Genomic DNA, 26632 nt, shown 5'->3' with positions numbered 1-26632 from the left:
CTAATTTCTCCAATTTAGGGAATGGAAATGATAAATAGGTGAGGATGCTGCATAAGGGTAGAATTTATCTGGGGTAAAAATTAATTCATTCAACAGAAAGTACATGTATGCACTGTATTTTTTTCTCATTTCATTTCCATTAGCCTGTGTGTGTGTGGTGGGGGAGAAGTCGGGGAGAAATGAGTGGGGTATAAGCAACACCAAAAAACTCAAGTAAAATATATTGGATGTTAGAAGGGACAGTGCTATGGAGAAAAATATAGCTCAAAAGGAAGGAAAATTCATATTCCTACTTTCCCATTATTACATTGGTTAAGAGCGCATGGTTTTCATTACAGTTAGTTTTAGGGGAAATGGGCGGAGCTACTTTATTTAATTTGCATAGTAAATATTATTACTGTTACCACTTTTTTTTGGGTGGGGTTAAGTGTTCTAGGCAAATGGAATAGCATAGACAAAGACACTGAGGATGAGAAGGTCAGAGGGTGGGTTTAGGAAGAGCATACACAGATGGTTCTGGACTAGATTTATGGCAGGATTCAAATCCTGGCTCTGCCACTTCCTTGCTATAGAACACTGGAAAGTCTGTTACCTCATTTTCAAAATGGGGATACTAATAGTATCTACCTTATGGGGATATTGAGATTAAATGAGAAAACATTGTGAAAGTACTTAGCACAATGCCTGACACAATGACGTTTTGTGAAAGCTTTAGTTAAGATAAAAATAATAGGAAGCCTTTACGTGCATTGAATTTTCCAGGTGGTAACTGCTGTCTTCTGAACAAGATTTGGCTTTTTCATTTCACCTTAGCAACAACACAGTCCTAGTATTCACTCAGGTAATGGTCTCCACAGATTGGAGTCTTTGCAGATGCTGTTTTCTTTCCCTCATCCCTCTTTTCTCAATATGCTTACCTCCTCCTTTTCTTCCAGGTGTTAGATTAATACCATTTGCTTGGAGTCTCCTTCCAACCACTTTATATAAGGGAGGTGCCCCTTCCCTATGTAAATTCTCTCATCACTGGTGTGCTTCCTTCATAGCATATCAGTCAGTAGTCAGAAGTCAATGTGTTCACTTGTTATGTTTCTCTCTACAGAATATAAGCTCTTTGATAGAAGGAATTTTTCTTTCTCAGTTATTACTCTATGAAGCAAACTTAGAATAGCATTTGGAGTATAATACATTTTGATAAAACAGTTGAATAAAGAATGGATGAATGACTTTGAGATTTATGTATTTGTTTCTAATTGGAAACTGTATTTTAAAAATATTGATGGATGTATTTGAAAATTAATGTCTTTGATAACTTCAAGTGTTCTAAACCTTTAAATCTTGATCAGGATGCTTAATGCCATAAATACAAACTATTATAACTTTCTGCACTAACAGATATCTGCTTTAGTTTTGATATGCCCAATGGTATCTTTTAAATAATTAACATGAAAAAAGAATATTATTTGAAAAGAATAAAATTCTTTAGTTCATGATCTGCAATGGAGTTATACTGTCAGAGAAGAGCAGTTTTAGCTAGGTAAAGATATGGTGCACTGTCTAGCCTACCTGAAATATGGTAGAAAGTAAAAAGACTAAGTGGGTAGACCCAGTTCCAGAAACTTAGGAAAGGGTTTTTTCCATAGTATCAGGTCAATTCTTACAGATGTAGTTTCTGCCCTCTCCCATTATAATACTTATTCTTATAGGAGCAGTAGATTATATACAGCACTTAATCAAAACAAATCTAGGGATCCCTGGGTGGCGCAGCGGTTTGGCGCCTGCCTTTGGCCCAGGGCGCGATCCTGGAGACCCGGGATCGAATCCCACGTCGGGCTCCCGGTGCATGGAGCCTGCTTCTCCCTCTGCCTATGTCTCTGCCTCTCTCTCTCTCTCTGTGACTATCACAAATAAATAAAAATTAAAAAAAAATCTATATCAGAAAGAATCAGCATTAATTAAAGTTCTTAGTTTATCTCAAATCCATAAGAAACAAAACAGTAACTTTCACGGGCACCTTACCACGGGAACCATTGTACGCTAGTTCATCTAAGACAGATATACTATAGACACAGAGGAGGGTAGGCTAGATGTTCAAATAGAAAGTAGAAGAAATATCAGGTTCAGGATGAAACCAATCATCACAAATTTAAACATTGTATTTAGTTCCATAGTTAGCAACTGAAACTATTGCATATGAACTTCATACTCAGAAATCACTAATTTAAAAAAAATCCTATTTTATGACCTATGGACTTCTTTCTTTTTAAGATTTTATTTATTTATTCATGACAGACACACACAGAGAGAGATAGAGAGAGGCAGAGACACAGGCAGAGGGAGAAGCAGGCTCCATGCAGGGAGCCTGATGTGGGACTTGATCCCAAGACCCCAGGATCACACCCCAGCCTGAAGGTGGCACTAAACCATTGGGCCACTGGGGCTGCCCAACCTATGGGCTTCTATAAACCTGTGTTACAAAGGAATTTGTTATTTTTCAGAAATATCTCTTTAAAATATGGTTTGATTGAGAAGAATATAAAAATATACCTTGCTTTCATATCTTCTTAGAAGCCAGATTTTTTTCAGAGACAAAAAAAAAAAAAACTCACAAAACCCCCAAAACAATTTAGACTATGTTTTTATATAAGGAGATAAAGGGAAATGGACATGTTTCATCCATGTCAACAATATGCCCAGTGAATAAATAAAGCATTCTATCTAGTTCAAAAGTAGCATTTTTACTAGGAGGTAATTATCATAAGACCGGTATAATCAAGTTCTGCATTGTCTACTTTATTCTTATTTTTCTAAAATCAGCAACATTGACTTACTTATTTTTTAAGATTTATTTATTCATTTTTAGAGAGAGCACATGTACATGCAAGTGTGAGCAGGAGGAGGGGCAGAGGAAGGAGAGAATCCTCAAGTTCAGACTCCCTGCTGAACAAAGTGCCCTACATGGGCCTTGATCCCAGGTCCCTGAGACCATGACCTGAGCTAAAATCAGGAGTTGGCCGCTTGACTGATTGAGCCACCCAATGTCCTTGGCTTGCTTATTTTTATATAGTTGAATATATGGACCACAATGTAGATGACTATGAAATTTACCTTTCTTCTGTGAATAAGAGGGTTTCTATGCTGACTCTATAGAACTCCAGTTCTCTGTTTATAGAATGATCTGATAATATGGAGAAAATATTTATCTCCAGGGAACTCTGTATATAAGTAACAGATATATTAATTCCTAGAACTAGAGAGACCAGGGATTATCTTGTCAAACATCTTTCCCTTAGGGCACCTGGGTGGCTCAGCAGTTGAGTATCTGCCTTTAGCTCAGGTCATGATCCTGGGGTCCTCAGAGCCCCACATTGGGCTCCCTGCAGGGAGCCTGCTTCTCCCTCTGCCTATGTCTCTGCCTCTCTCTCTGTGTCTCTCCTGAATAAATAAATAAAATATATTTTTTAAAAATCCTATAAAGAGAAATATAGTCTGAATGTTGGTGCCTATTGTAATGAGGCTTTATTTGTCTTTGTATGTCTGCATGTATAGGAATATATGGACTCCAATAAATACATTGAGCATCTTCTAACTCAGCTCGAGGAACAACATAGAAGTCTATGGAGGTGAGTGAAATCCATGTCTTTACCTTAGAGCAGCCCTGACAGTTTTCATGATGATCATGGAGGCAAGGAGATGGCAAACTGTCTCTTCTTACACATGGTGTCAAAAGCACCTTTGGAAGCAGAAATCACCAGAGACTCCTTAGAGAATTGTATCCCTTTAATGAAAGTAAAGCAACAGTGCCAGAAGTTGTCCTTGAGTCAAGGACCTGCTCAGAGCCAGGAGGATGGTGAAAATCATGACACTTCGTTAAGGTCAAGAAATAAATTTGTCCAAGGTCACAGAACAAACTTATGTTGTCGTAACTACAATCCAAATTGTTTTAATCCTTGTCTGTTTCAAGATCAAGCTTTTTTCTGTAATTGAAAAGTTGAGTCTAGCTGCTTAAAATGTCTGCTTCTCTTCATATTAAAGGAGAATATTTTAAGAATGCTGTTCTGTAGGCCTCTCATGTTTAGTTTTTCTATGTGGTGGGTTCTGATTCTCAGTGAGGAAGTGTATAGGAGAACATTGGTGCAGGTAAACTGGAAAAAGAGATTAATATCATAAAAGGCATATTCTCAAGTTACTTGTTCACTAGTGCCTCTTGGGAATCGAAGCTGATTAAAATGATTGTGTTGTTATATTCTAGATCTTTAGGGTCCATGTGATCATGCTCTGCATAGGTACTCCTATGGAATCTGCCATTCTTTTTCTAAATTACTATGGCTCATGGTATCTGGAATAAACCTGCTAGTATTTAATTACACGATGGCTCACATTGTACCAGAATTGTTTAATGTAATTAGCTTTCTCTCCCAAGGGTCAGTAAGCCCCTGAAGTCCTTTATTTCTTATCTCTTGGCAGCTGGAGGAGAGTGCTCTCTTTATACACAGAGGTGGTGGGTAAATATTTGCTAACCCTGTGGCCTTCTTGCCCAATCTCATCCAAATGTATCACCATCAGTCTTTGTACCAGGCAATGCTGCTCCTTCTTCATGTATCTTGTAACAAATCCCAATAACCTTGAAATTTGTCTTATCTCAGGGATGGTAGCTCTTGGTCAAAATGCCTAATAATTTCATGTGTTCTGTCTTTTATATTAGTTTCCCTGCCAAAAAATAGGACTGTGCTTCTAGCAATGGTTCTTCCATTTCTGTGCATGGAAAAACTGCTGATAGGATACTACAATACATAATTTTTAAGTCCACTTGCTGTTAGCAGACATAACGAACCAATTTTATATACCTCAATGTGAAACTGTTAGATGTGTTTTTGAGAGCTATACGTGGTGTCAATTAAGTTTTCTTTTGCTAATCAACATATTGTATTAATAAAGCCACAACAATGTATTTATAGTTATGTATCTTTTAGATTATATTTCTCATAGTTCTCCTCCAAGATATAAAACATTATTTAAGTGAATTGTAACATTTTCTTTCAACCATTTATATAGGATATTTGGTTTTCCCTTTCTTTTAAAAGAAAAATATATACAAAAAATGATGAATACCATCTGATGAAAGAAATTAGAGTTTAATTCGGTCATTAAGTGTGTCTTATATACATCATTGGGGAGGAGTTATGATTTCATGGGTCTTTGAACCAAAAAAACCTGCCTGTTTTCCTCCTTTGGTAAGAAAGCTAATAAAAATCTTTTGATCTTTTTGGATTGGATTAAATGAAAATCCAATTTTTCAGGCATAGACTTAACCTAACATAAAGTAAGAGCTCAGAATTTTGTGTGCAATCACTTCTATTTTCCTTCAGAAATAGAATTATTGCTGCTGAAGAAGCAAAGCCTTATACATAGTGGCAGAAGATCTAATAAAAAAAAACTTCATTTGAATAACAATAAAGGGCAGTAATGATATTTCAATAGTCAGAAACTACCAAGGAGAAGATGGAAATGGGTAGTATTGAAAAGAAAATGAAAACCAATAATAGCAGATTTATATACTATTTATTGAATCATGAAATTATCTTTGGTTATATTTTATAAACAGATCTTGAGTGACTTGAAGTGGTAGGCTTTCTGATGGCTGGGACAATATCATAACTGCAATTCTAGCCAAATTGTTTTTGGGTGAAGGATATGCCAGTTACAGTGAGCAGCGCGGGGAAATTCTTTCTGGTTATAATTAAATTTTTAAAATACTTTCTTGAGTTAAAGTACAATCTATGATGCAAAGGATCACAGGAATAGCATGTCACGTATTCAAGCACAATTGGATTGTCTGAAGTTGAACAAATGTCCTCATAAGTCAGTATAAACTTTTTTCTGATTTGTATTATGTATGCCTTTGATTTGTAGCTGCTGCAATTTTCACGGAGTGGGCTATTATCATTGCTGCTGATCTTAACTGATGGCCTTCGATTTATATTTTAACCTACATATAACTTAGACAAATCCTGAATACTTAGATGTTCCAACAACAATTGTATTCAGCATTAATTTATGGCCACAATGTTTAAGGATTGATCAAAAGCATTATAGACACATGGTATACTATTGCTACTTGCTTAATAATGAAAGAATGGGACCAATTGAAGATTTGATACAAGATCAGATACAAAAATAAGTCTTTCCTTATTTTCATGGAGATGGCTACTAGTCTTTAATAGGTTGTAGTTGTGTCTTATAGTATAAACATCTGCTGTGACACAAATACTTGTCCTAATTATACTCTCAAAATAACTAGTTATTTTGGTGCCCTGTTTAGTATTCTACCGAAATAGATATATAATCTGTCTCTAGTTTTCAAATTGCAAAAGAATCTGAAGTTCAAATATAGCTGTCTAAGAATGAGCAGTCATTTAGCTCAAAAAAGACACTTTTTGACACCAACAGAAAATTCTTATGAATTCATCTGAGTAGATTGAGTCAGAATCTAAAATCTAGTATAAGACTGGAGTACAAGTCTGGGTGGACCTACTTTGCTCTGCATCTCCCTGTTTGAGGAAGAAAACTAAAAATCCTCAGTGACAATTAGTTTAGTAGTAAATGTTGAAATGGGATGCTAAATTTCTCTATGTTTATTTGTTTTAATGTGGAAATTTAAGAATAGGAGAAAAGGCTCTTTTACACTTAATGTCTTTTAAATCATCTACCATTTCTGATTTGGTGAAATACAACTGACTGACAAGAGAGATGGTAAGGAAACAACTGCTTAAAATTCTTCTAACAATTGATAGAAATCTTTATCCATTCTCAGCTTCAAATTAAAAGAGTTTAGAACAAACACAAACAGTTGGAAGACACCAATTGAATTCATGAATATTTATAGTGTTAATGACACTTTCATATCACATGTGAAAGTGTGAAAAATGGAAGCAACATTAATACTATAGAAATAGAAAAAGGCCTGAAAGTTTTGGAGACTTGGACTCTTGGCCTGGCCTCCCCAAACTGGCCACGGGGTATCCTCTCTAAAATAAGTTTCCTTTTCTGTAAAAAGAATCTATCAGTAAAGCCAATATTTAAAATTACTGAACACTGAGATTATTTGAAACACATGGTGGTTAAAATAATACGTTTATATAACACGTACAAATACATGTTTAACCTTATTTTTCTCTAATTATACATCTGGATCATTTTATAGTATTTAATACATATATTGTAGAAAGCTTCCAAGAACATAAGTAGAAACCAGTAAAATAGCAGAAATACCTAGCAGCTTGCTAATAACTCATCCTGACAATATCCAAGTGTTCACCTCAGAGTTTCATGGCTTGAATTAGAGACAGTGTTATCAATAGTCTGTACATAAAGAATAATTCCATGCAGCCAAAATTAAATGAGAAGATCTGGTGAATACAGAGTGCCAGCTTCTAGACTACAGATCACAGATCAGAATCCCATTTGAAGAAGCTCTATGTAGGCTAAGGATTCTCAGTCAAGGCACTATTGACATTTGGGGCCAGACCAGTCTTTTCCTTGAGGGTTGGGAATAAGGTTGTCCTGTGCATTATAAGTTGTCTAGCATCATCCCTTGCCTCTACCCACCACATGCCAGTACCAAGCCCTCTGTGGAACAATCAAAAATGTCTCCAGAGTTCAGAATCCTCTTTCCTCCATGTTGAAGACTAGTGATCTAAATGATCTGTGAGCATTTTCTCAAGCACATTCTAAGAAAAATGAATATCCTTGGTCGATGTTAGAGGTGTTTTGTTGTGTGTGTGTGTGTGTATGTGTGTGTGTGTATGTTTAAAATGAGTAACTCAAAAATAAAAAAAATAAAATAAAATAAAATAAAATAAAATAAGTAACTCTGTGGTCAAATTTGAGATATACTAGGTAAAATAGGTAAAATCAAGTTTTAGAATGTTTGAATTCTAGAACTTCTCAGAGCCATTTAAGTGGCTAATGTGTTATGAATTTCAAATATAGGATATAAAATAGAATTTTGAGTTCTTAAAAAAATCCTATCTTTCTTGCAGCATCTATTCTGATTAAAGCTAAAAGGAACATATTTTGGGAAATAGTAATCTATCCAGTTCAATAATGAAATATACAGAAACATTGTTGTAACTATTTCTTCCCTCTTACTTTACTTCACTGGTACTGGGATGGGTACTGTAATTGAAGATCAGCTAACAGTGTGAGAAGTCCAGGTTGTTAGTAAAAGGGGAATGGAAATATAGGAAAAGGGCAATTTCTAGTTCTTCACCATTTTCTTGAGGGGTAGGAAAATGAAAATTGCTCCTGGGGTAGCCCAAGCCTCAATACAAAACTCCAAGAATCTGAACTGCTATTGATTACAAGCTATGCTGGCCCTAATAAAGCATTTAACTTCTGCTTCCTCAAGGGGAAAAGTGATGGTTTCCTACATCATCAAGGGGAGTAAGATACCTAACTGAAAACCATATATAGATCTCTGGTTAATATAAAAGTCCCTAAGGCCTATCCTTTCCAGCAATAAAATTATAATTTTAATGTATACAAATTTGAAAAACAAAATTACTTGAAGTATTGTTGACATACAATGTTACTAGTCTCAAGTGTATAACATAGTGATTCAACAAATCTATACATTACAAAATGCTCACCACCATTAGTTACCATCGGTGAGCTTACAGGATTATTACAATGTTGTTAGCTATAATCCTCATGCTGTACTTTACATCGCCTGTCTTATTTATTTTATAAATGAAGTTTGTACCTCTTGGTCCCTTTAACCTTTTTCACCCATCTCCCATCCCCTCTGACAACCACCATTTTGTTCTCTATGGGCATCTATTTCTGTTTTGTTTGTTCCATTTTTTAGATTCTATACATAAGTAAAGTCACATGGTATTTGCTTTTCTTTGACTTTTCATTTAGCATGATACCCTCTAGGTCCATCCATGTTGGTGCAAATGGCAAGATTTCATTATTTTTTGTGACTGAGTAATATTTCAGAGTGTATTTGTGTTTATGTATGTATGTGTCTGTGTAAAATCATATGTTATTTATCACTGGACACTTAGGGTGCTTCCATATCTTGGCTGTTATAAATAAGGCTGCAATAAACATAGTAGTACATGTATCTTTTTGAATTAATGTTTTTGTTTTCTTTGGGTAAACACCTAGTAGTAGAATTACTGGATCATATGGTATTTCTATTTTTAATTTTTTGAGGAATCTCTATAATGTTTTCCACAGTGTTTGCACCAATTTGCATTCTTACAAAGAGTTCACAAGGGTTCGCTTTTCTCCACTTTCTTACCAAAACTTTTTACTTTGTTTTGATTTTAGCCATTCTGACAGGTGTGAGGTGATATCTCACCGTGGTTTTCATTTGCATTTCCCTGATGATGAGTGATGTTGAGCATCTTCTCATGTGTCTATTGGCCATCTGTATATTTTCTTTAGAAAAAAAGTCTATTTGGATTCTCTGCCCATTTTTAAACAAAGTACTTGTGTGTTTTGTGTGTGTGTGTGTGTGTGTGTGTGTGTGTTGAGTTGTATAAGTTTTTAAAATAGATTGGATATTAACCCATTATCAGATATATCATTTGCAAATATCTTCTATTCAGTAGGTCAATTTTTGTTTTGTCAATGTTTTCCTTGGCTGTGCAACAGCTTTGGTATAATCCCAGGAATTTATTTTTCCTTTTGTTCCCCTTCCATGAGAAGGCATAACCATAAAAATGTTGCTAAGGATAGTGTCCAAGAGACTACTGCCTGTATTTTCTTAGTAGAGTTTTATGGCTTCTGGTCTCAGACTTAGGTCCTTAAACCATTTTGAGTTTGTTTTTTGTATGGTGTAAGAAAGAAACTGGTGGTCCAGTTTCATTCTTTTGCATGTATGTGGTCAGTTTTTCCAACATCATTTATTGAAGAGATTGTATATCCTTGTTTCCTTTGTCATAGATTAATTGGCCATGTGTCCGTTTTTGTGCCAATACCATATTTTTTTGATTACTACAACTCTATAGTGTATCTTGAAATTTTAGATTGTGCTACCTTCGGCTTCTTCTTTCTCAAGATTGCTTTGGCTATTTGCAATCTTTTGTGCTTCCAGAGTTCTTTAAAATAGAGTTTTACTCTTGCTTTCTGGTTTATCTATGATTCTTAGTCTCAGGAAAGAGGTAAGACAAAAAAAAATGGACAAAAAGTATTTTATTTCCATGATTCAAATGCTACTTACCTTTTTTAAAAGGTTTTATTTATTTGGGAAAAGAGATAGAGATAGTTACAGAGAGCATGAGCAGGGAGGAGTAGGACAAGCAAGCTCCTGGCTGAGTAGGAAGCCCAACATGGGGCTGGATCCCAGGATCAATCCCAGGACCCTGGGATCATGACCTGAACCGAAGGCAGACGCTACACCGACTGAGCCACCCAGGTGCCCCTAAAAGGGTATTTATCTAAGAGTGTATACTGGAATGAAATGATCTATCTTCCAAATACTCATTCATGTGCTCCCTAATTTCAATATATTTACACACTTTGGGGGAGGGGGAGATAGTTGGCACAACTGCATAAAATTTATTTCGGTTCTAATCTTAATTTCTATAAAATGTGAGTGATATTAAAATTGCTTACTGAGAGGGTGTATGCTCTTACTCTGTCCCTGGCAAAAGAAGAGTCTTTCTTCGTGCTTTATCTAGAAATTGTCTTAGAGTTGTAGAATAGAATTAAGAAGCAAAAGCACATACGCCCTGAGAAAAGTAAAGCCCAGAGCTCTTGGAGATTTACCCTCTATGTATTTTGGATTTTAGAATCAAATTATCTAGGCATCTTAAGAATTAGCACATCTCTACCCTCATGGGGTTAATTTATGTAGACTAAGGAGATTCTGAGTATTAAACAGGTTGCCTTTGCTGTAATCATAGACTTCCACTGGGAGATCTTAATTGGCAACAAGTAAAACTGCTCTGCATGAATTCTTAATGGTGGACACCAAATAAAATAAGAACTGTGATTTGTTTTCTAAGTCCCTTCAGGAGAAAAAGAGGCTATCTCTGGGGGATAGAATGTGTAGCAAACAGAGAGAGCTCAGTGCTCTGTAATAGCAATAAAAGCTCTGAAAGGAAACCTCATGCTATGCCAACTCAATAAGAGCACATGGTCTCCCAGCCCTGCACCCCTGCCCCACTCTGCTGAGGTCAAAGGAGACCAGGGCCAGCACGTTTTACATTATCTCCCCCTCCTCTCAGCCCCTGGGATGGATTTCTAAATCATAGCTGTATTCTAGGGCAAGTGTAAGCATAAGGGCCACCCTGGAATCCCATCAATGTCACTTCTCAATTACCCACCAGGGGTTGTTTTAGAGATGCAGACAGTCTCAAACCCCTGCCAAGATAAGAGTATTGCCTGGAAGTCATGCCCTCTGCTCAGCATAGGGGGGAATAAATCAGAGCTCTGGAAATTGGGTATTGCCACATGCTTCAACAGTTAGGTCATCCCTGGACAGTACTCAGGGGGCTGGTGGGCTGAGCAGTATCCCAAAGGATGCTTACTATAGCCTGCTGCTGCTGCTGCTGCTGCTTTAGAAGAGCAAGGAAGCATTTAGTCTTCTTGTAGCTCTGAAGTCCTGGGTGAAGTAGCATTCTTGTCTTTAAGTTGAATTTTGTTCAGTAGCAAAAGGGACTAATAGAACTAAGTCCAGAAATTTATCTGGGTTAACTGAACTAGAAGATCATTGAGGTTCATATTTGACTTTGTACTTGAGGATTTATGAGCATAACAGTTTATTTAGGTGACCTGTATGCGATCTACATGTTTAGCTACTTAAGGAGTTGCCTGGTATTTGAACTCAGGTCTTCTAGGGCTAGGAGACATAAAAAATGCCACAGTAAAACTATATTAACTTTATACACATGATTTTCTCCTGTTTTTTTTTAATCAAATTTATCCATCCTTTAAATTAAAGGACTATGTTAATCCAGCACAGAAGGTATGTTTAGGTCCTAACCTAATAAATATTTTAAATAGACGATTGAAAACCTTATGGGCCTCATCCCCTTCTCTTCACTCCAAATTGTGTTTGAAAGAAAATTCACACATATTTATCAAGATTATTCTATGGGGCTAGGTGGAGGCATCTGTAAAACAAGTTTTAGGAGACTGTCCTTCAGAAATCCAGAGGCTTCCTTGAGCAGGCAGTGTTTGATCTCACTCCCAAGGAGGAGCAGATGTGAAGACGTGAGGGCAAAGGAAGAATCAGTTACTGAATCGATGTGATTTGAACTGCCTTTAAGACTTTTAGGTATAAGTGCATATAAGATAATGAGAAATTCAGGTCTAGAATAAAGCATGGTATAGATGAAGACATTAGATGATCCTTCAAAGATATAAAATTGCCCCTAAGATAGCTGGGGAAGCATCCCCACTTGAAAGATGGATTTGCTGCCACAGGAAGCTTGAGTTGAATCATGTTGTATAAGTAGGTCCATGGATGATTCGAAAATAACTCTACCTCTCATTTAAACAGGTTTGTGTCCTTCAAAAAACACTCTCAAAATCTCCCAAAATATTATAATGTCAATTTGATTTGGGGGTCATCCAGAGAAATTTACCCCTACTTAATCTGAAAACATTTGGCTTCAAACACATTTGTTATTTTTAGGTCCATGCTTATCTTAATAGGATGGCAGGAACCAAATGTGATTTATTCATCTGAAATTAAAATAAAGAGCCTCAAGCAAGAGACATTTTGTAGATTTATTTAGAGTAATAAAGATCCCAAATATTCCCTACTAAGTTGAAAGAAGAAAAACTCCAGCAGGCAACAATGTAAATGACCCATTCAATACAAATGTATGTGTTGAGGCTCAACTACACCCACAGTAGAAATGATGAAGTGTCTTTTTTTGTGGAAGGAAGAATGAAATGGGTAATTTACTCTGGCCTTCTATTTAATTTTAGTTTTAATGGAAAAAAATCACCAACTTGTTAGTGCTTGAGCATACTTGTGGGTTTTATATTTTTAAGAAATTGATTATTAGCATATAACTCTATGTATTTTCTATATGGGCAACTCTGGAGTTAAAGGAAGTATTTTCTTCTTTTTCTTTTTTTATTTGGTCATTCCCTTTGACCTTCTATATTTAGAGACCTAGCAGCAAGCAGGAAGTTCTAGTACCCTACTTCCACCCTCCAACTCTGGGGAGAGTTATCTGGGTCTCTCTGAAAAGAAGAAATCCAAACTATATCTTTTTTTCTCTCGTAGGCTTTAATGGTAGCACATTGAATACTTTTGAATTACAAATTAGACCTCATAAATAATCCAACAAAGAGCTGAGGATGGAAATGTACCCTAGAATCAAAGAATCAGGAATAGGTTAAAATTGTAAAATAGTTGGTAGAGGCATAGTCTAAGTATCTTAGGGCAGAGAGAACTTCTAAGATACAGGGTTGTTGGAGGTTGGCCACCTAGGGCTGGTTTCATGGCCCAGGAGCCCTCAGAAGATTGCTTCATGGGAACCTGACTGATGATGCTCTTGTGTTCGATCTTTACTGAATGCTCACTGATTAAGTATCATATGTATATTTTCTGTGGAGATAATCCTAGATTTTCTGCAGCAATAACCATCTACCTGAGAGAGAAAGACCACTGCAGCTGTCAACTCAGCATTAATCCATTAACCCAATTTTACTACTAGGGGAGATTTCTTACTTAGACCCTAGGGATGCTCTGGTTTTGATTCATCCCCAAGGAGGACAACATTTAAGCAGAATACTCTAGACATTTGACAGTTGCTCTGTCTTAACTGATTCCACTCAGGTAGTTCTCATTCACATATGCTTATTGTCTAATTTTCTTGTGAGGGCCAGTCCTACTCCTAGGGTCTCTGACTTGTAGAACCAGGTCTCATTCCTCCTGTCTCTTCATAGCACTTAGCTTAAGAGCTAAAACTTCAGGGATCCCTGGGTGGCGCAGCGTTTTGGTGCCTGCCTTTGGCCCAGGGCGTGATCCCGGAGACCCGGGATCGAATCCCACATCGGGCTCCTGGTGCATGGAGCCTGCTTCTCCCTCTGCCTGTGTCTCTGCCTCCCTCTCTCTCTCTCTCTGTAACTATCATAAAAGAAAAAAAAGAGCTAAAACTTCAAATATGAAACTTCATTTACCTCAAAACCAAAGGGACAATTGGAAATATTTTAGTCAACTCTGTAACTTAGTGACTTAGTACATTATAGACACTCAAATCACTTTTCTAGTGATGGAAAGGATGAATGATGATTCAAGAAGAGAAATTACCAAGGGCTTATGTGTTCTTTAGGGATGAGCTTGGCTCCAATTATAAATCCAGGCAAGAAAAAAAGCCAAGAAGTCTAGTAAAAAGACATCTTATTCTATGGTATACAAATGCAAAAGAGACACACAATTTAAAGACAATTATTCTTAGGAAGTTAAAGATGGGGATGCTTAATAAAGATGTGCATGTGTTGTTAGTGATAGATACTGGGAAGGGTGGTTGTTTCACTAGACATTTATTTTATGCTTCTTTCAAGATGCAATCATATGATAAGAAGCTTTAAGGCATATCATGTCTGCATGATGGGTGCATATACTGGAAAAACTTTAAATTGCTACTTCTGCCCCAATTTTACTCCCTTTATCTACCAATTGCATCTTAAGCTGCAAGTAACTTGACCAATAGAAGCAATGAAAGACTAATTTTGAAAGAAAAGAATTAAGAGACTATAATGGGTTAAAACAAATCTATGATAAAAGTCAATATCTGAAATAACAAGTGTTTATTTCTTTTCCACTTTGTGTAAAATGAGTTATAGAAAAATGTTAGACACATGGAATTACTTTTAAAAACAGAATCAGGGCTTGATCTTAAAGGCTAGAAATGGGGTCTTTGCAGAGGGAGTTGTAAGAATTTTGTTAAGATGGACATTCAGTCTAGACCAAGACACCTGCACCTCAATGTTTATAGCAGCAATGCCCACAATAGCCAAACTGTGGAAAGAGCCTTGGTGTCCACTGAAAGATGAATGGATAAAGAAGATGTGATCTATATATACAATGGAATATTACTCAGCCATTAGAAACGACAAATACCCACCATTTGCTTCAACGTGGATAGAACTGGAGGGTATTATGCTGAGTGAAGTAAGTCAGTAGGAGAAGGACAAACATTATATGGTCTCATTCATTTGGGGAATATAAAAAATAGTGAAAGGGATTATAGGGGAAAGGAGAGAAAATGAGTGGGAAATATCAGAAATGGAGACAGCATGAGAGACTCCTAACTCTGGGAAACAAACAAGGGGTAGTGGAAGGGGAGGTGGATGGGAGGTTGGGGTGACTGGGTGATGGGCACTGAGGGGGGCACTTGACGGGATGAGCACTGGGTGTTATGCTATATGTTGGCAAATCGAACTCCAATAAAAATATGTACAAAAAAAGATAGACATTCACTTTGAAGTCAGAGTGGGCTTCAGTGTAAATAAGAGTGACATACGCTTCCTGAGGGTGAATTTTAAAAAGATTAGTGGCACGGAAAACAGTGGGGGAAAATAAGGTAGGGTGACAAAAGAGAACAACCAGTAACTAAAAGGAAATGGCCATTTTATTAGCTAAGTGATTTAGATATTTGTAGTTACAAATAAGGGAGCCTAAATGTTCTAAAAGATTACTAATATCTACTCTAGTTGGGGCTGGCATTTGGTGGCTCAGCAGTGTAATCAGGGTCTCTGTTCAGATTGTTCGCTGACTGCTGTACTGTTATGAAGTTTGTAAAATTTCATCCCTGGTTCATTGCTTGTAGTGTACCCTTCAGGTCCTGATGCTGCCACTTGCTGTGTGGTCCTGGAACAGTCATTTGGACATTTGGCAGCTGGGTTTCCCATTGGTATGGAAAGGGGTAAAATAAGTGATCTCAGCAATCCTTTCTTTAGAGTTTACAGTCTATGATTCTTACCAATTACCTTAAGAGCTAGTTGATGAGGTTGGGAGAGAAGCAATAGATACACAGGATTGCTGAGTGAAAAGTGACCGTTTCTCTTCTTGAAAGAAGGCAGAAAATGATTTTTATGGAACTCGTTTGCTTTAAGCTCTAATTCTTGGCCTGCGTTTTGGCATGGAACCTTCCAAAGGTAATAAAACAGCATGCTGGCAGACCCAGGGCACCAGAGTAGGGTCAGAGTCTGTGACCACTTTCAAAAGGTTTTTCAGGAAATTGTCCTGTTGAATAATGTTTAAGTTTCCACAGAGGCTATGAGCACAGCATGGTATAAAAAAAGTCAATTACACAATATTAATTTTTTTTTTTAAAAAAGCAACTCTTGGGTTATGGTCCCTATTAAGGGAAATTGATTTGTTCTTATGACATCTCTTCAGTATTCCTTGGAGATTCACAGACTCACTGGATAATTGAAAGCCAGAATGTGTATTTTCCTGGATTTATTCATTTTTATTGTCTAACTGATTTTTTCTGTATCTTTGCTTTGGAAATGAAGATATAAATAGGGCCAGTTACAGAAGGCCACTCTAAAAGAGAAATTCTTTGGATCAGATACACAATTTAGGACATTGGCCTTTGGGAGCATTTGTTACCAAGATGATATAATTTAAAATGTATCAAAAGTCGCATCTATCTAAAAATACTTCTCCCACTGGACTTCCTAGAACTCTCATGCTTGAAATAAAGGAAATTGGGTATCCAGAAAATCACCCCTGAAATCTGTACTTGCCACCTGATGAGAGTGAGTCCTAACATTACTCTCTTAGTTCTTTGTAGTATGTCACCAAGGATTAGATTTCCAGATTAGAAACCTGTGGAAATCACAGTCCTGGAAATTTTTTTTTAGCCAAGTCAAGCATCTTTGTTTACTTACTGTTTTTTATTGAGTTATAATTGACATGCAACCTTATATTAGTTTCAGGTGTATAACATAGTGATTGATATTTTTTTTTTAAATTGTATTTATTTAATAGAGAGAGAGAGAGAGAGAGGCAGAGACACAGGCAGAGGGAGAAGCAGGCTCCATGCAAGGTGCCCAATGTGGGACTCGATCCCAGGACTCCAGGATCACACCCTGGACTGAAGGTGGTGCTAAACCGCTGAGCCACCAGGGCTGCCCAGTGATTGATACTTTTATACAATATGAAGTGATCACCAATATAGATCAACTTATCACCTGTCACCATACAAAGTTATTACAATATTATTGACTCTTTTCCCTATTCTGAACATAGCATTCCATGACTTATTTTATAATTGGAAGTTTGTACTACTTGTTCCCTTCCACCTATTTCACCTGTTCCCTCCACCCCTCACAATTCTGGCAACAACAGTTTGTTTTCTATATTAGTGAATGTATGTATCTGTTTGTTTTATTCATTGTATTCATTTGTTTTGTGTTTTTAGATTCTATAGTAAGTGAAATTATATGGTATATGTCTTTTTCTGTCTGACTTATTTCACTTAGCATAATGCCCTTTAGGTTCATCCATGTTGTCACAAATGGCAATGCCTCATTCTTCTTTATGACTAAGTAATACTCCATAGCTAATATATATTTGAATATATATCTTATATACCCATTCACCCATCCGTAGACTCTTATTGCTTCCATATCTTGGTTATTTTAACTAATGCTTTAGTGAACATAGGGATAAATATATCTTTTCAAATAAATGTTTTCATTTTCTTCAGATAAATACCCAAAAAGTTGAATGGAAGAAAGAAAGCACTATTGGAAATGGTATGGTATAAATCTAAATATTTTAAAATCTAGTCACACATGTCTCTACCAACCCTGACCTCCTTTATTACTTATTATTCCTATACATACTCTCTCCCTCATTGTTCATGTCTCCATTTCAGACAAGTTGTATCCATCCTTCGAAGTACAGCCTAGGTCTTTCTCATCTATAACTCGTGTGGATTCCTCAGGGTGCCTGGACTCCATTTTTTATCTAATCCCCCCTTAACTTGACACTGTACCACATATGTACACATAATGATTTACATCTTATAAAAACTCTGGAATTATTCCATGTACCTTAATTTTAACTGTACAAATGTTGTCAGAACCTGGCTTTCCACTTCTGTTATTTATTAAATGGTGGCTAGCTTAGATTGAACATATTAAGTATTCAGCTAACACATACTAACTGATCCTCTTGAACACAACAATTATGAGCCCTGTGTGATATTCTTGCTTCACTGAAGCAAGAATATTTGTTTCAGATGTCATTTGAGGACATTACAAAGCAGCAAATGTCCAGAAAGCCAGTTGCTAAAATGGTATGATATGCAAAATAAATTAACCATGGTGCAAGAAATTAGGGATGTTTATTTGACAAATAGAAAACTAAAGGATTAGACCTATGATTGTTTGAAAACTCCAATGAATTGTCTTGTGGAGAAGGGATTAGCCACATCCTGACATATTCATGAGGACAGAACTAGCTAACCCAGTTGTGTAAGTGAGAACCTGAGAGTTGGCAGCTCAAAGGAATGTTCTGGTGCTTCTAGCCTCTAATGTGGAGGATGGTGCTCTTGAGATAGTGAGCTTTTGACCCCTATGAGAGTCAAAGTGCGTGTTGAGGGACCATCTTTCTGATGTGGAGTGGATTCTGCTACACTAGCCAGGAATAGGCCAGCCACCCCTTCAAGCTAGACGACTCATCATCTGGCTTTTACTCTCTAGCCTCAATGCTGCCATCAGTAGCTCTCTTTCCTCTTCTGTATACTGTCCCTTTTACGTATTTGAAGATAATTTTACATATTTGAAGATCATTTTAGTGTTCACTTTTCCAAAAGAAAGCAATGTAGATTCTTCCATGGTTCCTCATACGACTTACTTTTCAGACCCCAATTAATCATGGCCACCTACTACTGGACTTATTCTAGTTTGTCAGTTTCCTTCTTAACATGTGGGGCTCTGCTCTAAACATAATATATTTTATTATGACCAGATTACAAGTCTAGTTTCAGTCATCCTTTGAGAGAGGGTTATTATTCTAACTTTATGATTTCCCCACCACCACCACCCAGTGGTACTAATTGTTAATAACCTTTAGGCAAAATACCTAAAATTCCAGCATTGCATCATGCATATCCAATTACTCTCTTGTGGACTCAAAGAATATAAATCATTATTTCAAGAAAAGGCAAAGAGTGTTTTAAATTTAGAAAATCCGTTCTCTTTTCTTCCACTGCTCTTTTATTCCCTGATTTTTAAAATACCATGTCCTGTTTCACATCTTCTTTTATTCAATGCCAGGGCTTTATTTATGGTTAAGAGGTCAGAGCACAATTAATAATTACATGTAAATTAGGTCATCCCTGACCTTGGTGGAACTTTTATTGGCCAATTACTCTGGCCTTCAGAAGGGAGAAGGGAGTGAGTTTCAGATCATCACAGAAATGAACAATTATTAATTTAACAGTTAAAATCCCAAGGTTAAGGATTATCAGAGAGAATAATACTAGAAGAAATAAAACTCATGAGAAAGTATTCATTGAGAGTATATCAAAGTGAATGGAACCACCAGATTTTTTGCTGAAGACAGAGATTAAAGTGGAGTGTTGTAGATGTTTCTCATGGTCCGTATTTAGATTTTTCTAGTTTCAGCCACATTATGACAGTGGTATGTACATTTCACAAAAGATGATAGTGCTTTTTGAAGATAAACTATGTTAAAGTTTTAGATCATTTATTTAAGAAATTCAGTTCCACTGCCCCTTCTTTGTGTGGCACCCCTTCCCCTCCTACCACCCCCCCCACCCTGCCCAAATCTCTGACAGATTTATATCTGGCCCATTTAATACATTAGTAAGTGAGTTTATTTTTCTGGCTCAATGCTAAGCCATTGTCAGAGAAGTCCCATTTCCAGGCAGTTTTAAAGTAGAACCATTATCGTCCTCCTCATAATTTTAAAGTTAACATTTGAAAACCATTTTCAAGTTTGGATAACAGTTGAAAAATGATTGTGTGAAGTTTGCATTCATCTTTGTCACAATGGTGAAGATTTTGCAATAAATACTGTGTAGATTATTTTTCCTGTCAAATGGCTGCTAGACATTGGAGTAAATTAATTAGCCAAGACTGTTGTCACATGTGGGTATCCTGATATTATCAAAGAGAAGGCATGAGCTGAGGTTGGGTGAATGGCAAAAGCTGATTCACTTGTCAACTGGAAGTATTTGGGAAGGGTTAGGGTGGCTTGCAAGAATCATTTTGAAAACCAGATAGGTATATATGATACTGAGATTCTACCTTTATAAGCCAATGAGATCTTCTTTTTTCCTCAGGAACATGCAGTTAAACTCATTTTATAATGGGCTGGAAATGGAAGTGTTCTAGATATAGAGATAATATATGTCCATGCTATAACTCAGTGAGAAGGGATTTTTGAATGGTGGCTTGGATGTTTGCATGTCTTGATGGGAAAACCACAAAAAGGTCAGAGGTTCAAAACGTCTGGAAGGTTTCCTGCTTTTCATTTAAGCAAACCAAAGAAGAAAGTGTGGATAAATCCTTAGAAAAACTTTCTCATGGGATTTCCAAGACCTGATTCTTGATGTAAAGCTGGAATGTAAAAATACCTTATATACTTCTGTTTGGAAACGAGGTACTTCAGATGTAGTTCGTCGGCTTGCTTAACGTATTGCCAAAGATTGGTTTCTTGAATGTCCATCTTATGTTCACAAACCTGACAGTTTCTCATGGCATCTGAAATGCAACATTTGGAGGCTTTCACAAATGGAAGCAAGACTGTCAAGGAGCATTACGGCCCCATGCCATCTCTGTCCTTGGCAGAGTTAGCAAGCAGGGTGTCTTTGATATTAACTTCAAACATTCATAACATGACCCAAACATGGCATTTTTTCTTATTAGCTATGATGGGTCTGTCATTAATTTATACAAGCTACTTAAAATCTATTTGTATTTCTAACCTCTCCCACCTCTTGTTGGATAATAAAGTTCCATAAATTTAATCCCTACTTTGTGGAATAGGACTTCCTTTTATTTGGCTTAAACATACACAAGCTTCAAGTGGTGACCCTTCTAATAGACAGTTTGGGCTAAATGAGGAACTCCATTTCACTCTATTAGTATCGCTTATAACCTTATAGATATAAATCACTTTGCTTTGGATACAGAATGCTCACAGAAAAACCATAAGAGTATCCTCAGAATTATGTTTGTTTTCATGATTCTTTTATCTTTTAAAGCAACAAATAAATTTAGTATTATGATAGGAATTCTAGTCTTGAGTCTGCTACTCTGTAACCACAGGTATGTCATTTAGTTTCTGGACTTTGATCAGCAGGAATTTGAGTTGAAATTTCTTCTCAGCTCTATGATCTTGTGTATATGTGTCTATACAGGTAAACATGGAGCTTACAATGAAAAATTTCTGAAATAAAATTCTAATTAAATAGCTATTTAAAATTTTAATATTTTTGGGGAAGGAATAACAGAAAATTTTATAGCTATAGACAAATTGAGGAACGAGATCTGGTACAGTGGGCCACAGAACTTGTGGGTAGAAAATAAGACAAAGCTTCTTTTTCTTTGAAAGAAAGAAAGAGAAACATATTTCTCTTCTACCCAGTCCAAATGGTCTCAATGGTCCGTATTTTCATGGTTGCTCATGTTATTCCATTATTTTGGTATTCATGACACGTCCAACTTTTTATCCCTCTTGTTTTTAAAAATTTCAGTTACAATGCCATTCCTCCAAGAAGCATTCCCTGATTCTGTACCGAAAATGGGCTGCTCCATGGGATGCCTGGGTGGCTCAGTGGTTGAGCATCTGCCTTCAGCTCAGGGTATGATCCCAGGGTTCTGGGATTGAGTCCCACATTGGTGCTCCCTGCGGGGACCCTGATTCTCCCTCTGCCTATGTCTCTGCCTCTCTCTGTTTGCCTCTCATAAATAAATAAATAAAATCTTTTAAAAAGGAGAGAAAAGAAAATGGGTTGTTCCATCTTCTGTAGTCCCACAGAATTTGACATGTGAATGCAGTGCAAAACTTCTTTCATTCTGATTTGTGTTACAGGTGGATTAATAACATCTCTGGCTTCCTCATTAATCAGTAAACTACTGAAAGAGGAAGCCCTGTCTGTTTATCTCTTCACCTGGTGCCTAACGGTCCAGGATTGTTTGAATGCATATGGGCCTGGTCATCATGGGTTGTCAGGGGTAGAGTGTCGTGTATCATGGATGCAGAGCAATCACATTTGCCAGTGCCGAGACAATGGGAGTTCTGAGAGAAACATTGCCATCAGTCTACCACTTGCTGCATTTCTATATAGGAAAGGAGCATTCTGACTACATTTCCTGGAGATGGATTCTTGATTCATTTCCTCTTCATTCCCATTTTTCCTCTTGCATTATTGCCTTTGCCTTTCCTAGTCAGAGTCTTCTACTTCTACTCTCATTTTTAGCCTGATGGAAGTCTTGTAAATCACAAATTAGAAGGAATTCCATTCATATAATGCATTCCTCAAGTATGTATACAGTAGAATAGCCCTATCCAGAATCTTCTACTTACCATGTTCATACATGTTCACACCATATATTCATTTCCTGTACTTCATGTTTCTTAAGACATACTATCCATTTTTGGTGTCTTTGTCCCCTTGTCCCACTAGCTTCTGCTACACTGAATCATTACCCCACTAATGGCTTATGTCCTGCCTCCTGGATCAATGTATGTCCAAGGAAGACCTAGCATTTTGATATATTTCATTTGATTTTTTTTTTTTTTCCATCCAGAATACTGTTCATAGGTGTCCCTTCTGGGCCCAAGTCAGCATTTCTAAGACAGCTCTCCTCTGTTTTGGCTTTGAAGAGCAGTGTGGCAAGTACAAATCTTGAAATAAAGAACCAATAAGACTTTATGCCAATACTCTTCAAAGCTCTCTACAAGTATTTAACTCAGTCCTCACAATCCTGAGATTTAGTATGCTCATTTTACAGATGAGGAATGTGAAGCACAGATGGTAGCTAGTTTGGTTCAAAGGTTGAGTCCTTAATTATTAAACATTCAGTGAGTTGTTAATAAATATTTCCAGCTTTCTCCCTTGTAGGCACATTGTAGAATTGCAACTCCTGTTCCCTTGTGCTTTGGAGGGGTCATGTGATTCATTCTGACCAATGAGTTGCTAGCAAAAGTAACATTCCAAGTGGAAGCATTTAATTATGGATGTGCAACCCTCCCATGTTCTCTTCATGTGCTCAGCATGATGATTTATTATAAGGCTAGGATCACGGAATGACTGCATAAAGGCCCTTGACAACATGTAGTGTGAAGAAGAAATAAGCTTTCATTTCAAGTCAGGGACATCTGGGGATTGTTTGTTACCATAGTATAACCTAGCCTATCCTGACTTCATATATAGCCCAAAATAGTATAAAGGCAGAACAGATTCTCTCTAGTGCCTCGAATATATTTCCTAAAAATTAATAATTTATTATTATTCTACTTTATTTCAATCCCTCTATGTCTGTCTCAGCTTTAGTTTTTCCCTTTATCTTATGCCCAACATATTTCCAGAATGTCTCAAAATTCTGTTACTTTCATAAGAAAGTCTGAGACCTGTTCTTAATATTTCTTCAAATTTATTATTATTGCCCAACTAGTAGTTATGCAATTTTAAAATTTTACACGGTATTTTAAAATTCTGAATAAATGTGTTCTTAATTCATAAAAAATAAATACATTGAAAAAAATCCATGTTTATATTTTGGGGAAAATAAAATAATCTTGAATGCACAAAGGACAGAATGAGACTATATGAGCAACTATAATTATCTTTATAAAGAAAGTTGTAGTATATATCCATTCATTAGAAACACTATATTTGGGATCCCTGGGTGGCGCAGCGGTTTAGCACCTGCCTTTGGCCCAGGGAGTGATCCTGGAGACCAGGGATCGAATTCCACATCGGGCTCCTGGTGCATGGAGCCTGCTTTTCCCTCTACCTGTGTCTCTGCCTCTCTTTGTGTGACTATCATAAAAAAAAAAAAAAAAAGAAACACTATATTTTAATTATCTGGGAGTAATCTTAACTGTGGTTATTACTGGCTATAAAAAAGTTAATTAAGTTTAATTTTTAAAAGTTAATTAGCTAAAATGACTCTTATTCTTATTATTAAAAAAGACATGTCACCAACATTGCACAGGAATGTATACAGTATAGAACAATTTATACCAGAAACTTGAGGGCTCCTTAGATTTTTTAACATGTACTTAATTACCATAGTTGTTTCAAAATACAACTCAAAATTATAATCATCAGTATTTTTCAGGTATATTTATTCATGTTTATACTAGCTTGTAAGGGGGCAACATATCTAGGGCAGGGGTCAGTAAATGGTTTTTTTTAATGGGCCAGAAAGGAAATAATTTTAGCTTGACTGGCTGTATCATTATGGTCCCTGTCATAGCTACCCAACTCTCTAGCTGGAGCTACAGAGCAGCCACCAAGTGAGTAGATGTGATTGTGTTTCAGTAACATCTTATTTAGGATAATAGGCAAGATTTCACCTGTGGGTGCCAGTTCCTGATCTAGAGTAAATTTTTAAACTTTCTTGTGTTGTTTTGCAACCCCTTCCACACCAACTCCTGAATAAGTACAGAAGGATTACGGGTCATTACACATTTGATTTTGTGTTTCCATGTCCTTCCAGGTCATGCTTAGAGCTGCTCTGCTGAGTCCCGTGGACTCCATGAGCTCCACCAGTCTAGTGGCTGTCAGGCTGGGAAGTGGGTGGGGAAACCTCAATAGCCAGCTTTTAGTTCTCTCTCTGAGTCCCTTGTGTGATCCTAAATATCATGCAAGCCCAATTTCCCCATCTGTAAAGCAAACAGGAATGGCATTAGGTTCCTTTCAGTAATCATATCTCTTTATGATTCTATGATGAGAAACATTAAAAAATCTAAACCCATAATCATCGAGTAAAAATTAAGATTAATAAGATCCTCATAAAATTATTTTAGCATTTAGTGAGAAAGGTACCACATTATCAACTTTCTGTTAAAGTTCCTTTCAAAAATATGTTTATTATTTTCACAGGATTGCATTCTATAGGTTATTGGCAAACCACAGAAGCCATCTCCATGCTAGAGTGCAGGAGTAGATAATGAATTTCCTACATGCAAGTTTGAAATATAGTCCACCATCCCACTTATATAGCCATTTCAGACGTGGAGATGCTGCTCTGAGCACTGAGTTGGTGGGTATAGGGAAACTGAAATAAGCACATATGTGCATGAGGCCAATTCCCTCCCTTCTTTACATGTACATTAATACTTTGCTAATAGGTTCCCCAATGTAAGGGGAGGTATTCTGATAAAAGTAACATATGGGATTATAGGGACATATACACACATAACATATATAAACACATGCATATATATATGTGTGTGTGTGTGTGTGTGTGTGTATGTCTGTGTGTGTATATCCACATATATGTTCATACTAAAATATGTTATACAGACAGTGATTTCAAGAGATAGTGTAAAGACAGGATTTGAATAAAAGCAAAAAATACAGAAAATAAGCTGTTAAAGATTGAAGTCATGGGGCACTTGGGTGGCTCAATTGGTTGAGTGTCTGTCTTGGCTCAGGTCATGTGATCTCAGGGTCCTGGGATGCAGCCCCATGTTGAGCTCCCTGCTCGGTGGGGAGTCTGCTTCTCTTCTCCCTCTTCCCCTCCCCTGCTCATGTTCTTGGTCTCTTTCCCTGTGTGTGTCTCTCTCTTAAATGAATAAATTAAAAAATCTTAAAAAAAAAAATCAGTCATGTGCTTTTTTTTTTCTTGCAGATCATGAACTTAATTTTAAAAACCTGGCACAATATCTGATGTAATAGTTGCTTAATAAATTATAGCTGAATGAATGCCTTTATTAATGAAAGGTCATTCATCTTTAACTTTAAAAATGTAATGATTGATAGAGCATGAGTGTGTATTTATTTGTATTGTTAACAAGCCCCAGGAGAATAACCAGGCACTACTTAAGTGCATTCCATTTATACATTTTATTAATGATGATAATACTATCCTAGAACAAGGGTCTGCTCAGTTGTGAGTGAAAGAGTGTGGGAAGTCCAGTGGAATCTTGCTTTGAGTGGCGGGCTCAAATCAGCTTTAGCCATAGAGGTTTAATTATTGAAGAAACCGGGTTTCTCTGATTAAGACTGGCTGTGATAAAACAGAAACTCAGTAAGAAGTAAGTAAAAATGAGTATAATAGTAATCTGGGATAAATCCAAAATTAACAAACCACATAGTGTTAGGTACATGACAGCTTTATTTCAAAAAGAACTTTTTTAATAAAAAAATATTGTTCAATCCAAATACTTTTAAAAATCAGCAAAAAATTATTCAGTGCTACTATATAGTATAGAAATTTCCCATAAAGAATTACAAAATGGTTTATAAGCCAATCTCAAAACCATAATATAAGGCTAAGAAGGAACGTATGGAAGCAAGGATGAGTAAGAGACTTTTTCAGCAGCAACTTAAAATTACAAACAAAGCAGCAGTGAATAACCAATGTGCCTCTACGTTTTCATATTGTTAGAAGTGGACTTTCAGGGAAAACTCCAAAACTTGAGAATGTTCAC

At 36.6% G+C, this 26632-nt stretch overlaps 1 protein-coding gene across 9 annotated transcripts in view; it reads left to right on the top strand.

The window, feature by feature from the left end:
• The window catches only part of NCKAP5 (NCK associated protein 5), a 960379-nt gene that overhangs the window by 344538 nt on the left and 589209 nt on the right, over positions 1–26632 (top strand). For 8 of the 9 annotated variants that reach the window (XM_049097384.1, XM_049097386.1, XM_049097387.1 and 5 more), the window contains one exon: positions 3547–3620. In XM_049097384.1, the coding sequence (XP_048953341.1) occupies positions 3547–3620 (74 nt within the window). Of the gene's footprint in view, positions 1–3546; positions 3621–17696; positions 17746–26632 lie in introns of all 9 variants that reach the window. The other variant, XM_049097391.1, reaches the window with a different exon arrangement.

Source organism: Canis lupus, chromosome 19 (genome assembly GCF_003254725.2).
Source record: "Canis lupus dingo isolate Sandy chromosome 19, ASM325472v2, whole genome shotgun sequence".
Taxonomy (NCBI): domain Eukaryota; kingdom Metazoa; phylum Chordata; class Mammalia; order Carnivora; family Canidae; genus Canis; species Canis lupus.
This window is presented reverse-complemented; position numbering and strand designations above follow the sequence as displayed.